This window comes from Bubalus bubalis, chromosome 12 (genome assembly GCF_019923935.1).
Source record: "Bubalus bubalis isolate 160015118507 breed Murrah chromosome 12, NDDB_SH_1, whole genome shotgun sequence".
NCBI lineage: Eukaryota > Metazoa > Chordata > Mammalia > Artiodactyla > Bovidae > Bubalus > Bubalus bubalis.
Genome location: NC_059168.1, coordinates 98,367,631 through 98,382,915, shown reverse-complemented (window position 1 = coordinate 98,382,915; position 15,285 = coordinate 98,367,631). Strand labels below are relative to the sequence as shown.

At 50.3% G+C, this 15,285-nt stretch overlaps 1 protein-coding gene across 4 annotated transcripts; it reads right to left on the bottom strand.

The window, feature by feature from the left end:
* Positions 1–1,108: 1,108 nt before the first annotated feature.
* COQ4 (coenzyme Q4) lies at positions 1,109–15,265 on the bottom strand. 4 transcript variants are annotated; one of them, XM_044926411.2, is made up of 8 exons: positions 15,129–15,265; positions 14,577–14,708; positions 13,152–13,248; positions 12,524–12,626; positions 4,619–4,678; positions 2,887–3,016; positions 2,194–2,287; positions 1,109–1,643 (listed from the first exon to the last, which is right to left on the bottom strand). In XM_044926411.2, the coding sequence occupies exons 2-8, from the start codon at positions 14,602–14,604 to the stop codon at positions 1,472–1,474; spliced, it is 684 nt and encodes a 227-aa protein (XP_044782346.2). In that variant the 5' UTR covers positions 14,605–14,708; positions 15,129–15,265; the 3' UTR covers positions 1,109–1,471. The 4 variants fall into 4 exon arrangements, with proteins under 4 accessions (XP_044782346.2, XP_006065434.3, XP_006065435.2 ...); XM_006065372.4 differs by lacking the exon at positions 15,129–15,265 and adding an exon at positions 14,794–14,947; XM_006065373.4 differs by lacking the exons at positions 4,619–4,678; positions 15,129–15,265 and adding an exon at positions 14,794–14,947.
* Between the last annotated feature and the right edge of the window lie 20 nt (positions 15,266–15,285).

Here is a 15,285-nt window from a genome sequence, read left to right as displayed (position 1 = left end):
TGGAAGGTCTGGAAAGAGTTAGTGATGCTATCTAACTGTTTCATCCTCCACTTGCCCCTTCTCCTTTTGCCATTAGTCTTTCTCAGCATCAGGGTCTTTTTCTAATGAGTCGGCTCTTTGCATCAGGTGGCCAAAGTATTGGAGCTACAGGGAGCTCACCCCGACCTGCTCCTCTTTCTGTGGAAATTCAAAGTGCTTAGGACGAGGCTTCCCTCTTGAAAAGGCCATGGTTTCAACATAGGCCTCCAGCCTCCCAAACCCTCCCTCTGCCTCTGGGAGCACTGGACTGGGTACATGATGGGTGTGAGGAAGGCTGAGGCACTGGGGTGGCTGTGCCAGCCAGGTCTCCGGACAGTCCCTGACTCCAGCCCTATCTCCGCTCCTACTGCCTCAATGAAATACAGGCGATGGTACCACCTCTGTCCTTGCGTTGCTGGAGGTGTCGACGTGGTAACGCACTGAGGTACGGCCCTAAACCGCAGCCCTTATTATCTACAGGGAGGCTGCAGCACGGAACCAGCCAGGCCGTGTGGCCTGTGTTCTGCTTTCTCCGGACACCTCCTTGCTTACATCTGGGCCTTCCATCTCCCTACCCACACAATGAGGAGCTGGCCTCCAAAACTTCTAAAGACTCTGGGAGTCCTTCTGGCTGTAAATCCCAAGACAGGGCCACCTACCCTTCTGACAATGCTCTTCACCCTGCCTGTCCACACTTCTTGGCTCTGACTCGAGGAAAATGCCTGGCTGCTACTCCAAAGGGAGCCTGTAGTCTCACAGCTGCCTCCTCCCACTGCGAACACAGCAAGAATAGAAGAGCTCCTGCTTGGGCCCCTTCTCTGGGCATCACCTCATGAACCCCCAGAGCAACCCTGGGAGGTGGGGGCCACTTCAATCCCTTCTACTGATGATGCAACAGGTCCACAGAGCGGAAGGGATTGGCCCTAAGTCCCTCTGCTAGAAGGTGGAGGAGGAGTGGGGAATTTGAATTCCAGAGGAGCAGGGAAAAGCAGCAGAAGCTCTGGCTGGAGGGAGTGTCTGCCCTCAGCGCTCGAAGGTCCAAGCCTGCCAGGGTCATGGGCAGCACTGGGAAGAGATGGTAGAAGCAGACTCGGGACCTGATGGGAGACTTTATTCAGACAGCAGAGACCCGCCTCCCCCTCTGCCTCCCTCTTCCTCAGGCCTTGGGAATCAAGGGCAGCCCTTCTCCCTGTGAAGACTCCCCCAGGCTGGCACCCAGAGAACGCTGGCAGGCAGGGAGGGGTCGGGCACATGGGTTGTGGACTTGAGCAATCCCTGAGCACTCGGGGTTCACTTCTGGCTCCCCCAGGAGCTCCACTGGCTGCTCCCTCTGATAAATTATGATGAGTGACGTCCAAGGGTCAGAGTTCACAGAGGAACCTGGGTGCTGGCACAGATGTGCTCCACCCCCGGGGGAAGCGGGGGGTGGGGCGGGGCCTCAGGCGCTCGGGGTCTACACCAGGCCCTCCACACGCAGGGGTGGCTCCGTGATGCCCAGCTCCTGCCGCAGAGCCTGCAGGGGCTGTTCCCAGCGCCGCTCGTAGTACACATTGAGGACACACGGGGCTCTGCGGCCATTCTCAACTGCCCATGGGATCAGCTCCGAGATCAGCAATTGCAGGCTCCTGTGGGGCCACAGAGGAGAGAGAAGACAGAGGACCCGGGGTCCTGAGCGCGCGGGGCACGCCACCTGCCCTGAGCCGACGGGCGTGTCCTCAGTTAATCCGCACACAGACAAGAGGAGGCAGTTCCCAGCCCCACTTTTCAGATGAGGAAGCAGAAGCTCAGTGAGGTAAAAGCCCTGTGCTCAAAGCCACACATTTTGAACACACCAAAGCCCAGCTTTAAATCGAGGGCTCCCCCACCTCCAGAAACTAATGCCAGACTGCATCCCCAGGAACCCGCACCCCCCACCCCCGGCCCCAGGTTTCCTGACCCAGCTGTTCTCGCTTGATAACTGGGGCCTGGCCCGAGAAACCCTCAAGTTCTATGAAGCGTCCAGGCTTCACGAGGCCTCATCCTGGAGCCCCTGCACCGGGCCACGTTCACGCTCTGCCCCAGCCCTCCCGTCCTGGCTTCCTGAGATCCACTGGGGCTGCTCAGAAAGGCTGGGGGCTCTTCCCATTTCCTGGAGCCCTGCACCTTCCCCTGACCCCTCAACACTTGAGAACTTACTGGGCGTTGAGTCGGATCGGTCCAAAGAGTGCACTCAGGACGCACATGGGCAGGCCGGTCTGGACAGCCTCAAACCATTTCACCACGATCTCCCCTGGCAGGCAGGGTGGGGAAGTGAGTGAGAAGAGAGGATGGGCCGGGGGAGGAGAGGCCAGTGATGCTCAGGACATGGTGAGGCATCTGCTCCGCTCCGATCTCTACCGAGGGGGTCAGCAGTGCCCAGTCCCGGCCTGTGCTGGTCCTTGGGGCACTTGGCTTGGGGTGGGGGGAAGAGGGTCCAAGAAAGAGCAGGAGGAGGCAAGGGCTGGAAAGGAAGCTTGGGGTCAGGGTGCGGGACTCCAAAAGCCAGGCTGAGGAGTCCAGGCCTCCGGGAACAGCTGAGGGTTTCCGAGCGCGGGGAGCCCAGGTGTCTGGCCGCTGCCACGTCAGTGTAGGAGCTGTCAGAGGCACTGGGGTGGAGGATGGGGATGTGTGGCCCAGATACACCATGATGTTTGGGTAAAGCGAAAAATGAGGCACCAGGTCAACTAACTGGTGAGCAGCTGAAACAGGTGTGCCCTGACCTGGCCTTGCAGATAGACCGGGAGACAGGCTGAATGGAGGGCCCAGCCCCACCCAGGCCCCTCACTGGGTATGCTCTGCCCCACCCCCACTCTGGAAGCATCCAGGGGCTTTCGGTTGGCCAGCACTCACCCAGGATGTTGGTGGGCATGCCCAGCAGGGTGTGGAGCATGTCATGGATCTCCCGGTACCGCTGGATCACGTATGCCAGCTCTTCATCGTCCACGAAGCGGGTGGGTGCGCGGGTGTCTGGGGAGACCCTCTGATGATCATGAAAGTGAAATTGCTCAGTCGTGTCCGACTCTTTGCGACCCCATGGCCTGTAGCCTGCCAGGCTTCTTCATCCATGGGATTTTCCAGGCCAAGAATACTGGAGTGGGTTGCCATTTCCTTCTCCAGGGGAATCTTTCAGACCTAGGGATCAAACCCGGGTCTCCTGCATTGCAGGCAGATTCTTTACTGTCTGAGCCACTGGGGAAGCCCCCTGACAACCACGAGCCCTCCCTAGACCCCTTCCTCGTGGTTCCCGGGGTCCAATTTTCCAGCCTCCCCTCGACTCTCAACCACGCCACTAAATTCACACCCCACCAGAACTATCTCCGGACTTCAGGTCTGTCTGCACCTGCTGACAGGGGAGTCTGCAGGCAGGGAATATAGGGGGCGCCCCCTTGGTCTACCCCAACTCACACAGGATGTACAGCCCCTGCTGAATCTCAGAAACCCCTGGCGGGAAGAGGGAAGCAGGAGGTGTTTACTGATATATAGAGTTTCAGTTTTCACAAGATGAAAAGCCCCAGCAATTGGTCTCACAACAGTGTGACTAGACTTCACACTCTACTGAACTGCCCATTTAGAGACGGTGAACGTAGTAAATCTTATGGTGGTGGTTTTTTTTTTTTGAACCACAACTGGAAATAAAATGAAGGGGGGAAGCAAAGAAGCACCCAAGGCCCCCACTTCTTCAGATGAGCTGCTCCCAGCCTAGGGTGCTCTTGCACCTTGACAATTCCTACCTGTCCTTTACAACCTGGCTTAAGTGTCCCTTCTGCAGGAGGCTACCCCTGACCTTCAGACAGATCAGGTCCACGTTACGGTCTCTTATAGCACCCGGTACTTTTTTGTGGCACCTGACATGACTGTGTCGTGCTGTTTGGTGCACGTGATCGTTAATGTCTCTCGTTCACACCAGCACTGTCGGGTACAGCAGCCAATCGTGGCAGCCACCAAGGCTTGAATGTGACAAGTGCCAACTGACATGTGCTGCATGTGTGAAATACACACTGGAGCTCCAAGACTCAGCATGACAAGAATAATGTGAACTCTCATAATTTTATAGTATCGATTACATACAGAAATGGTATTTTAGCACACGAAAACAAGATATGTTATTAAAAGTAATTCTACGAGTTTTTATTTTGTTTATCTGATGGCAGCAGATTCTAAATTCCCTTCATGGTGTGCATGCTATCGCCGTAAACAGAGCCGCAGCAGCTGGTCAGCAGCCCAGGACCGGGCTCTCTTGTTCTGTCTCCAAGGCCTGGGAATCAACCTCCTGTAAATGCAGGAGTAAAAGGCCAGCCCCAGGCACTTTCTGACCCCAGGCAGGGATAGCAACTGTCCTTCTGTTTCCGCCCACTGCCTCTCCGAGTTCTCAGCCGCACCATGCAGAGTAGGTCTTCCTAGTTTCAGAGCATGAGCTCAGCCTGTCCAGAGGTCAAGGGATTTGGTGTCTTTATTTTGGGGGCTGCTAGCCCAATGCCACGGTCTGTGTTTGTGACTTCATTGGGTCCCTGGTTCTAATTTCTTCTATAGAGTTCTATCTGCTGTGCGAAGCTGAAGGTGGTCAGTGACGGCTGGCACCTACTGTGTTCCAGCACCGTATGAAGTCCTCTGTACAGACTGTCATGCCATGTCCTGAGGCCACCTGGGAGGAGATATTGCTATCAGCCTCAGATACAGATAAGAAAAAAAGGAGAGATAAAGTAACTTTGTCAGAGATCACACAGCTAATCAAGTGGCTGAGTCAGGATTCCGAACACAGCCTGCTGGATTCCAAAGCCTTAACATCCATTATTAATCAGCCATATAAGTGCCCTGGAAGTTAAACATGAGGTTTCCTTACCTCAGATAAAGAGTCTGAGGCTCAGAGGTCAAGTGATTTGCCCAGAGCTTTAAAGATGGAAAGAAAGGCTAGCAGCCAGTCTCAGGGAAGGTGGCCTGACCTTGCCCTTTGGTCTACACCCCCAATGAGACAAAGGTGGCCCTTACATCCTGTGGGCTGCCAGGTTTCCATACTCGAGATGTGTCACAACCTCCTGGGCTGTTACTTAAGGCCGTGGCTGAGCAAGGTGCCCAGGGAGGCCTTGGCAGGCCCATCCCCTCTACAACAATAGGACAAAAGGCTCTGGGGGCTTCAGGAGAATATCCTTTTCTGGGTGGCACCTGGGGCAGGTCACCCTGGTGGATTTCCCATTGAGGAAATAAACTTGCATCTTGGTGAAATTTCTGGGTGATGGTATAAAATGGGGCGTGGGCAATAGGGAGCAGTACAGGAGAGGATAGGAAGATGATTATTTTCTCAGGGACAATAATCTAAAGCAGACGTTCTCAACCATCTACCCGGGGATAGCTGCAGTGTCTGGAGCCATTTAAGGTGGTCACAACTTAGTGGGGCAAGTGCTACTGGAATCTAGTATGTAGAAGCCAGGGATGTTTCCTACAATGCACAGCGCTGCCCTACAACAAACAATTCTCCAGCCCCAAAAGTCAACAGTGGCAAGGTTGAGAAACCCAGCTCGAGAGCAATCTTTGCTCACTCTTTCACCTCCTCCAGCCTGGTTGGCTCCTGCAGCTGGACTGGATGGCGACCTGACACAGGTGCTCTGATGAGAAGTGGATGTGCTGGGGAGCAGGGAAGGGTAGGAACAGGGACTCTGCCCTGCTGTATCCTAAGGTCCTTTTATAAAGCAGATCATGTTACTACCTGGCTCTAAACTTCAATGACTTCCTATTGCTTCTATTACAAAATACAGACTTTGTCTCTAAGCAGATAGGGTAAGGGGCCCATGGAGAAAGAGAACCAGGCATGACATTCTTCTCATTAGAGAAGCCATTTTGACCTAAGTCAACTTGGGATCTAAGCCTGGACACAATGCTTGCCCTTCAAAATGTCTCAGTAATTAATGATCTTAAAGGAATAAAGGGATGCAGGAACAGAGGAAAAGCAGTCAAGAAACAATGAAAGAGAAGTGAAAGTGTTAGTTGCTCAGTCATGTCTGACTCTTTGTGACCCCACAGACTGTAGCTCCCTAGGCTGGGGAGAACTTACAAATAGCTGTGAAAAGAAGAGAAGTGAAAAGCAAGTAAGAAAAGGAAAGATATAAACATCTGAATGCAGAGTTCCAAAGAATAGCAAGGAGAGATAAGAAAGCCTTCTTCAGCGATCAATGCAAAGAAATAGAGGAAAACAACAGAATGGGAAAGACTAGAGATCTCTTCAAGAAAATCAGAGATACCAAAGGAACATTTCATGCAAAGATGGGCTCGATAAAGGACAGAGATGGTACGGACCTAACAGAAGCAGAAGATATTAAGAAGAGGTGGCAAGAATACACAGAACTGTACAAAAAAGATCTTCACGACCCAGATAATCACGATGGTGTGATCACTCACCTAGAGCCAGACATCCTGGAATGTGAAGTCAAGTGGGCCTTAGAAAGTATCACTACGAACAAAGCTAGTGGAGGTGATAGAATTCCAGTTGAGCTATTCCAAATCTTGAAAGATGATGCTGTGAAAATGCTGCACTCAATATACCAGCAAATTTGGAAAACTCAGCAGTGGCCACAGGACTGGAAAAGGTCAGTTTTCATTCCAAACCCAAAGAAAGGCAATGCCAAAGAATGCTCATACTACCGCACAGTTGCACTCATCTCACACGCTAGTAAAGAAATGCTCAAAATTCTACAAGCCAGGCTTCAGCAATATGTGAACCGTGAACTTCCTGATGTTCAAGCTGGTTTTAGAAAAGGCAGAGGAACCAGAGATCAAATTGCCAACTTCCGCTGGATCATGGAAAAAGCAAGAGAGTTCCAGAAAAACATCTATTTCTGCTTTATTGTCTATGCCAAAGCTTTTGACCGTGTGGATCACAATAAACTGTGGAAAATTCTGAAAGAGATGGGAATACCAGACCACCTGACCTGCCTCTTGAGAAATCTGTATGCAGGTCAGGAAGCAACAGTTGGAACTGGACATGGAACAACAGACTGGTTCCAAATAGGAAAAGGAGTACGTCAAGGCTGTATATTGTCACCCTGCTTATTTAACTTCTATGCAGAGTACATCATGAGAAACGCTGGACTGGAAGAAACACAAGCTGGAATCAAGATTGCCGGGAGAAATATCAATAACCTCAGATATGCAGATGACACCACCCTTATGGCAGAAAGTGAAGAGGAACTAAAATGCCTCTTGATGAAAGTGAAAGAGGAGAGTTAAAAAGTTGGCTTAAAGCTCAACATTCAGAAAATGAAGATCATGGCATTTGGTCCCATTACTTCATGGGAAATAGATGGGGAAAGAGTGGAAACAGTGACAGACTTTATTTTTCTGGGCTCCAAAATCACTGCAGATGGTGACTGCAGCCATGAAATTAAAAGACGCTTACTCCTTGGAAGAAAAGTTATGACCAACCTAGATAGCATATTAAAAAGCAGAGACATTACTTTGCCAACAAAGGTCCGTCTAGTCAAGGCTATGGTTTTTCCTGTGGTCATGTATGGATGTGAGAGTTGGACTGTGAAGAAAGCTGAGTGTCGAAGAATTGATGCTTTTCAACTGTGGTGTTGGAGAAGACTCTTGAGAGTCCCTTGGACTGCAAGGAGATCCAACCAGTCCCTTCTGAAGGAGATCAGCCCTGGGATTTCTTTGGAAGGAATGATGCTAAAGCTGAAACTCCAGTACTTTGGCCACCTCATGCGAAGAGTTGACTCATTGGAAAAGACTCTGATGCTGGGAGGGATTGGGAGCAAGAGAAGTGGACGACAGAGGATGAGATGGCTGGATGGCATCACTGACTCGATGGACGTGAGTCTGAGTGAACTCTGGGAGTTGGTGATGGACAGGGAGGCCTGGCGTGCTGCGATTCATGGGGTCTCAAAGAGTGGGACACGACTGAGAGACTGATCTGATCTGAGGCTCCTCTGTCCATGGGATTCTCCAGGCAAGAATACTGGAGTAGGTTGCCATTTCCTTCTCCAGGGGATCTTCCCAACCCAGGGATTGAATCTGGCTTTCCTACACTGTAGGCAGACTTCTTACTGTCTGAGCCATCAGGAGATAACAGTTCAATGAGAAAATAGTCCCAGTTCCACCTCAAAGAATATACATTAACAATCTGATATGTATCTTTACACTGTTCTATAGGAACTAAGGCCTCCACCCAGGTGGAGGGTGGTATCTACATGCTAAGATTCCAGACTAGTTAAAACCTAAGATATGACGATGTTGACCTTCTCTGACTCTCCTGATATCAATCAACTAAGACTTGGACCCTGTTGACCTTTGTCCCAATTCTATGCTGAATTCTCTGCTCAAGATCTGATAGAGTGCCTGAAGAACTATGGATACAGGTTCGTGACACTATACAGGGGGCAGTGATCAAAACAATCCCCAAGGAAAAGAAATGCAAAAAGGCAAAATGATTGTCTGAGGAGTCCTTACAAATAGCTGAGAAAAGAGAAGTGATAGTCAAAGGGGAAAAGGAGAGATATACCCACTTGAATGCAGAGTTCCAAAAAACAACAAGGAGAGAGAATCACTTGCTCAATGATCAATGCAAAGAAATAGAGGAAACAATAGAATGGGAAAGACTAGAGAGATCTTGTCAAGAAAATTAGAGATACCAAGGGAACATTTCATGCAGAGATGGGCTCAATAAAGGACAGAAACAGTATGGAACTAAAAGAAGTAGAAGATATCAAGAAGAGGTGGCAAGAATACACAGAATTATACAAAAAATCTTAATGACCCAGATAACTACCATGGTGTGATCACTCACCTAGAGCCAGACATCCTGGAATGCGAAGTCAAGTGGGCCTTAGGAAGCGTCACTATGAACAAAGCTAGTGGAGGTGATGGAATTCCAGCTGAGCTATTTCAAATCCTGAAAGATGATGCTGTGAAAGTGCTGCACTCAATATGCCAGCAAATTTGGAAAACTCAGCAGTGGCCACAGGACTGGAAAAGGTCAGTTTTCATTCCAACCCCAAAGAAAGGCAATGCCAAAGGATGTTCAAACTACTGCACAATTGCACTCATTTCACACGCTAGCAAAGTAATGCTCAAAATTCTCCAAGCTAGGCTTCAACAGTATGTGAACTGAGAACTTCCAGATGTTCAAGCTGGATTTAGAAAAAGCAGAGGAACCAGAGATCAAATTGGCAACATCAGTTGGATCACAGAAAAAGCAAGAGAATTCAGAAAAATATCTACCTCTGCTTCATTGACTGTGCTAAAGCCTTTGACTGTGTAGATCACAACAAACGAAAATTCTTCAAGAGATAGGAATACCAGACCAGCTTATCTGCCTCTTGAGAAATCTGTATGCAGGTCAAGAAAGAACAGCTAGAACTGGACATGGAACAACAAAATTGGGAAAGGAGTATGTCAAGGCTGTATACTGTCACCCTGCTTATTTAACTGATATGCACAGTTCAGTTCAGTTGCTCATTCATGTTCGACTCTGTGACCCCAAGGACTGTAGCATGCCAGTCTTCCCTGTCCATCACCAACTCCCAGAGTTTGCAAGAGTATATGCAGAGTACATCATGTGAAATGCCAGGCTGGATGAAGCAGAAGCTGGAATCAAGATTGCCAGGAGAAATATCAATAACCTCAGATATGCAGATGACATCACCATTATGGCAGAAAGCGAAGAGAAACTAAAGAGCCTCTTGGTGAAGGTGAAAGAGGAGAGTGAAAGAGCTGGCTTAAAATTCAACATTCAGAAAATGAAGATCATGGCATCTGGTCCCATCACCTCAAGGCAAATAGATGGGGAAACAATGGAAAAAGTGAGACTTTTATTTTCTTGGGCTCCAAAATCACTGCAGATGGTGACTGCAGCCATGAAATTAAAAGATGGTTACTCCTTGGAAGAAAAGCTATGATAAACCTAGACAGCATACTTAAAAGCAGAGACGTTACTTTGCCAACAAAGGTCCATCTAGTCAAAGCTATGGTTCTTCTAGTGATTATGCGTGTGAGAGTTGAACCATAAAGAAAGCTGAGCACCGAAGAATTTATGATTTTGAACCGTGGTGTTGGAGAAGACTCTTGAGAGTCCCTTGGACTGCAAGGAGATCAAACCAGTCAATCCTCAAAGAAATCCGTCCTGAATATTCATTGGAAGGACTGATGCTGAAGCTGAAGCTCCAATCCTTTGGCCACCTGATGCAAGGAGCTGACTCAGTAGAAAAGATCCTGGTGCTGGGAATGATTGAAGGCAGGAGGAGAAAGGGATGACAGAGGAGGAGATGGTTGGATGGCATCACCAACTCAGTAAACATGAGTTTAAGCAAGCTCTAGGAGTTGGTGATGGACAGGGAAGCCTGGCGTGCTGCAGTCCATGGAGTTGCAAAGAGTCGGACACAACTGAGCGACTGAACTGAACTGGGCTGTAACCCACCAGGCTCCTCTGTCTATGGAATTCTGAACTACAACAAGCCCCTTCATGGATATGAATATACTGTTAGCTTAAAGTTTCCCCAGTTTTGCTGTTAACAGACAATGCTTTGGGAAAGATCCCTGGTCTTCTCCATGCATGCACACATGCATGCTGAGTCGCTTCAGTTGTGTCCGATTCTGTGTGACCCCATGGACAGCAGCCCACCAGCTCCTCTGTCCAAGGGATTCTCTAGCCAAGAATACTGGAGTGGGTTGCCACTGCCTTCTCCGATACACACTGCAAGTAATAAATCCTTCCTTCTCCTGATCTTTGGTTTGGTTGTATCTTCGGGCTCAACACCCACCAAGAAATGGCTTTGGGGGTAACCCAGTTTCGGGGTAATACTTCCTGTGGTGTGCAGGGCCTGGCTGAGCTAGGCTGACCTCCCAGCCTAGTGGGGGCCTCCCCACAACTCATTCCTCTGAAGCTATACTGGCCACATGGATCAGTTTTCCTTGTCCTAAACACACATAGCCTGGTACTCGCCAGCTCCTCCACTCAGAATGCTCTTCCCCAGTTCTCCTCAGAACTGACTCCTCCTCAGCCTCCTGGAAATCTCCACCCCTTCCCCAAAATGGTTGCAATAATCCTCCCACTCATTAGCCTATGAAATTATCCAGCCCGTAAAAGAACGAAGTCTGCCACATTTAGAGGCCACCACTCTCGCCTTCTGCGGTGGCTCACACTCTGCCTGTGAAGTGAGTTTCTCTCTGAATAAATCCACTTCTTACCACTTTGCCTCTCAATTGTCTGTAATGAGACATCAAGAACCTGAGCTTCACAACTGTGGGTTTTGGCTGGGTTCAAGTCCTAGCCTGAGTGCTTCCCTGGTGGCTCAGAGGTTAAAGTGTCCACCTGCAATGCGGGAGACCTGGGTTCGATCCCTGGGTTGGGAAGATCCCCTGGAGAAGGAAATGGCACCCCGCTCCAGCATTCTTGCCCGGAGAATCCCATGGACAGAGGAGCCTGGTGAGCTACAGTCCACGGGGTCGCAAAGAGTCGGACACGGCTGAGCAACTTCACTTTCTTTCACTTCCTAGTCTGAGGTACACAGTGTTTCGGCAGGGCCTCCTATGACCACCCTGTGGGAAGGGGCCACCAGCCACCCTGACCCCACCTTTGCCCTCTATTGGGTAGACTGGAGTCCTCACAGCAGCACCTGCGAGAACAGAAGCCCCAAAGGACAGGTGCTTTCCTGGTTTGATTCACTGTGTCCCAGCTGCTGAGGACACTGGTGTGATTTTTCTTCTTTTGGCTGCACTGTGAGGCATGCAGGATCTTAGTTCCCTAACCGGGCACTGAACTGGAAGGCAGCCACTGGAAGGCAGCCACTGGACCACGGGAAAAGTCCCATCTGGTATGTTTTAAGTACTAAATAAATATTTTGCCTGAATTTTCATATTAAAGTTTTCTTCTTTTACTACTTTATGGTCTACCCGTCCCCCACTAGAATATTAGTTCCATGAGGGCAAGACCTTGTCTAAGTTGCCACACTTGGATCAGTGGATGGCGCATGACTGATTCTGAAGAAATGAATGAGTTCCTCAGTAGTTGGGGGTCCTGACCCCCTAGTCCGTGTCCTCTCTGGCTGGGGTTGGAGAGTGTCACAACTTGTCACACCGAAGTGGCACACTGTCTCTACAACAGGGGACACAATGTGATAGTTAAGAGCATAATCCTGATTTGAATATTGCCTCCATTAATACTGGCCTGTGAAATCAGCAAGTTGCTTAACCTCTCTGAGCCTTAGTTTCCTCATCTTGGCCGAGTTGTTGGGGTGGAATTCAGTGAGATCACATGTGAACCTGCCATGGGGCACTCAGTAGAGGTTAGTAAGTGCAGGGCAGTGTAATTGCTTGGAGCGATGTTCCTGGCCCACGTGCCTGTACCACAGAAAATGCCAATGCCTTGGCACGAGAGACTGCAAGGCAGTGCTGCCCATGGTGGAAGCACAGGCCCCTCGTTCCTCAGGACATTACTCATGTGCCATTCATCTGCCCCCCCTGGTGACTGCCAAATGCACAGAAGCTGGAGACTCACATTCACATCCAGGAAATGGAGATACGCGCAACCAAAGGAGCCCTCGGGCAGACTCCGGAGCTTGCCCATGTCGAGAGTGGACAGTGAGATCCGGGGACGCTCCCTGTGAAGCAGAAGGCAGGACTCAGATACTGGGAAGGCACCAGCAAAGGCAGGTGAAAGGTCCAGCTAGATTAAGGGTGTGAGAGGTGAAGGGGCAGAGGGCAGCAACGGGGTCAAGTCCTAATGGAGCCTCTACTACTGGCCAGGCCAGTGGCAGGGACTGAAGAGACTACCACAAGCTAAGGCTGTGGTTCCTGCCTTAGGTAAACAGGCCTCAGATGTGATCTGGGTATTCACACAGGGCACTGCAGGGGTGCGGGTTACAGAAAGCATATGCTACGGGACGTTAGTGAAGGCACAAGGGCCCTGTTGTTGGAACAGGGCTGAGGCCACCATACTGCACTGTCCAGAGGTCATCAGAGTTGTCTATGTGAATGACAGCCATGGAGTTGGGCAGTGCCCAGCCTGTGCAACCATCCATGGCCATGGTATCAAGAAGAGTTCCCTAGAGGAACACCATGTGATTCCAGAGAAATCAGAATCCCCAAAGAATGCCCTCAATCCCCCAGGCAGAGCTGGGACCTACTGCAGGATCTGGGCACCCTCTGGATCTCTCTTCATCTGGTCCCTGAGGACCTTCAGGGTACGGCGTCCTGTGGTCTCTCCCAGAACTGCAACCATGTCTGAAAGGAAAAAAAATGGGGACAAATGGAGGCTATGATCTTAGGTAAATTATCTGACCTGGTCTAAACCTTAATTTCATATATGATAAGAGTATCTAGCTCTTAGTTATGAAGATTCAAGTTAAACAGTGAATCACCTGACACCCAGTAAAGCTCAGTACAGCTACAGTTATTCCTGTTATCAGTCTAATGGGGTGAGGTGGCTGTGGCTAGCACCAGGTTCCAAAGAATTAATAAATCACTTTTACATCCATCATCAGGACAGAATGTCACGTCTCTGTGGATGGATAGACTCTGGTATCAGACAGTGCTCGGTTCGAGCCCCATTTTGATCACTATGTAGGTGACTGTGTGCAAACTGCTTCACGTTTCCAATCTTCAGTGTCCTAATATGTGAAGTGCAGGTAATACCTTTCTTTTAGGGTTAATGTTAAAAGTCAAGAAGGTTACACATATAGAACACTTAACACAGTGAACAAGTAAAATAAGGGCTCAGTGAGCAGTCAGCATTATCATTTTTACTGGAAAGAATAACAGTGCTTTCAGGTCTAAGAATCCTAGAGGGCATGAGGAAAACACTGTAGGATCCCAAAGTGTCCCATTAAAACATTCAGCAAACATTTATCGAGCATTTATTATGTGCCATGCACGATCCCAAATGCTAACTGGATGTTATCATTTGATGGGTGCTCATAAATTATCTAGTCCAGAGGTTCTTAGTGTGTCTGGGTAACAGAATCTCCCAGGAAGCAGTTTAAAAAGGCAGAAGCTCAGATCCCACTTCCCTTCCATCCTCCCCTACCCACTCCTGGCAGATTCCAATTGTGTAAATTTAGGGTGGGACCCTGGCATCTACATTTTTATGAATGTTGCGGATGATTATGACTTGCAGCCAGGTTTGGGTACCCTGGCCTAGTCTAATCTACAGTTAACCAAGCAAACGCGGAGGCTTTGACAATGGCTGACAATGGCCTGGACCTGCCGGGCTTTCAAGGCAAGGGCACACCGGGCCCCGGACCCCCGTTGTTGTTCAGTCGCTCAGTCCTGTCCGACTCTTAGAGACCTCATGGACTGCAACAGGCCAGCCTTACCTGTCCTTCACTATCTCCTGCAGTTTGCTCAAACTCATGTCCATTGAGTCGGTGATGCCATGCAACCATCTCATCCTCTGTGCACCGCTTCTCTTCCTGCCTTCAATCTTTCCCAGCATCGGGGTCTTTTCCAATGAGTTGGCTCTTCGCATCAGGTGGCCAAAGCATTGGAGCTTCAGCATCACTCCAGATCCCTAGTTGCCCCCAATAAAGCACCTGCGGCGCGGGCTGCCTTACCGTGGCGATAGGGATCGTAGAGCGCCATCCCGGCAGAGCCGGCGGCCAGCAGCACCTTCTGCAGCAGGGAGGTGGGGATGTGTTCGGGGTAGAGCAGGCCGGCGCCATGGCTCACGGCTCTGAAGGGAACACCTGCGGGGCAAGAAAACAGCCGCGCGGTCAAAAGAGCGGAGCGGGGCACGTCCCCGGCCCTCCTTCCCGGGCCCCGGCCGCTTGCCTGCAGGAGGGCCGGGACTGCCCGGGAAGGCGCAGAGCGGGCGCAGGACCCCGCGCAGCAGCGTCGCCATGGCAGCGGGCACCGTCAGACGTCCTGGTGGGGGATGAGCGGGGCAAGGCCGACTCCACCCCCCCCAACCCGCCCTCAAACTTCTCTGGCGACGGCGCGCCGGAGAAGTCAAAAGGACTCGAGCCCTACTACGCTGAGTGGGGAGGGCCTTTTGGGCGGGAAAAATAGCACGGACAGGAAAAGTCTCTCACTAAGCATGAGAAAACCTAGGCAACCCCTTTGTCACCTACACCCACGGATATAAAATCCTCCTCATTTCACCTCACCTCCAAGAGAGGTCTCCAAGTAAGCCTCGCCACGTTTGGGGTTCAGCACCGGACCCTACGTCCTTCTCCTTCGTACGTTTTCCCCCCGAGGACAATAAGAATCGAACCTCTTCCGGCCGTGAAACATGGCGGCGCCCATTGGTAATTGCACATTTAG